Here is a 1,363-nt window from a genome sequence, read left to right as displayed (position 1 = left end):
TTGTATCCGGATACAACGTTTCAGTATCGATACTTTTGACAACCCTAAAGTGAATCCAGTAGAACTGTTTATTGCCTACCTGGAATGGGTGACAATAGTTGAATAAACCTTTGGCTCTAAAACGATATTGGTGCCCTATTTGATGGTACTAACCGATACTGGTATCGGTATCGTTGCAACACTACTTACAGCAACAAATACTAAAACAAACTCTCATATAAGCTAAAATCAAAATAAGAGGTAGACCAATACATTGTCTGGTCAATACTTTGGGGAATATTAGAATTGTTCATTTATTTTTATATCCTCATCTTTATACTATACATGAATGTGTTGAGTCAAATGAAGCGCATGCATAGCTGCTCCCTCCATATGCTATCCACTGATGTTTTGTTTGATGAGTTAATGTTTCTTTATGTTCAAACTGAGGCCTGTGCAACAATTCAAACATTTTGTCCTTTTTATGTAAAATGAGAAAAAGCAACGGCGGCTTCAAAAAGCAACAAAAAACATCAGCAGTATCAACTGGTAGTCAGTAAGACTGATGTTAAAATAATGCTTTTTTTTCTTTCAAGAAAAATATATCAGTCAGTCTCTATTATTAATGATACTTTAAGTGTTTTTTTAATGATTTTTCTCCTTCTGCATCATATTTACTCAACCTTTATCCTGCTGTCTAATGCCAACAGACACTTCTAAAGCTTTGACACCCATCCATTCATCTCAGATGCTTTCTCATCAGATGGACAGCTACAGCAAAGCTCAGAACAGATTCTCAACGTACTGTGGAGGAGTCCGCTCCCTCTGCTGGACCAGTTTCTTCCTCCTCTGTGTGTCTGACGGCCTCCTCAGATTTGGCGATGTCCACCTCTGGAGAAACGGACACAAACAGCAACATCAGTCCTGCAGCACATCCTTATACAGTAGAAGGGTTTGTGTTAAGAGTTAAATGCCTCTAAGGAGCACATATACCATTAATTAAGAGGGAAAATATCCAACCTTTCTGTAAAACTAAAAAAGTAGCATTTTTGGAAAAGAAAGTATGCTTATACACTGGAAAAAAAATTAATCTAGATAAGTAATTTTTTTTTTTAATAAGTGCATCTGTTCTTGGATTGAGGAGGTAAAAGACATTTTGGCAATGGAACAAGACAATTTACACTTAAAATAAGAAAACACCATTGCATTGTCTTCTTTTAAGTGCATATTATCTAATTATCTTATTCTAAGAGTAAAAATACTCATTCCATTGGCAAACTATCTCACTTACCTACTCAAATTAAGTGTAAATACACTTCATTTAAGACATTTTTACTTACTTCTAGAACATTTTTCCAGTGTACACAACCGGGACACAATATGT

At 35.2% G+C, this 1,363-nt stretch overlaps 1 protein-coding gene across 2 annotated transcripts in view; it reads right to left on the bottom strand.

Annotated features, from left to right (window-relative positions):
• LOC107102500 (A-kinase anchor protein 13-like) overlaps positions 1 to 1,363 on the bottom strand; it is a 126,638-nt gene that overhangs the window by 50,235 nt on the left and 75,040 nt on the right. For both annotated transcript variants that reach the window (XM_015401828.1, XM_015401829.1), the window contains exon 9: positions 785 to 870. In XM_015401828.1, coding sequence (XP_015257314.1) covers positions 785 to 870 — 86 coding nt within the window. The remainder of the gene's footprint in view (positions 1 to 784; positions 871 to 1,363) is intronic.

Source organism: Cyprinodon variegatus, unplaced genomic scaffold (genome assembly GCF_000732505.1).
Source record: "Cyprinodon variegatus isolate N-32 unplaced genomic scaffold, C_variegatus-1.0 Scaffold1264, whole genome shotgun sequence".
In the NCBI taxonomy this organism is placed as follows: domain Eukaryota; kingdom Metazoa; phylum Chordata; class Actinopteri; order Cyprinodontiformes; family Cyprinodontidae; genus Cyprinodon; species Cyprinodon variegatus.
Note: the sequence above shows the minus strand (reverse complement) of the source record. Positions and strands in the feature narration are given on the sequence as shown.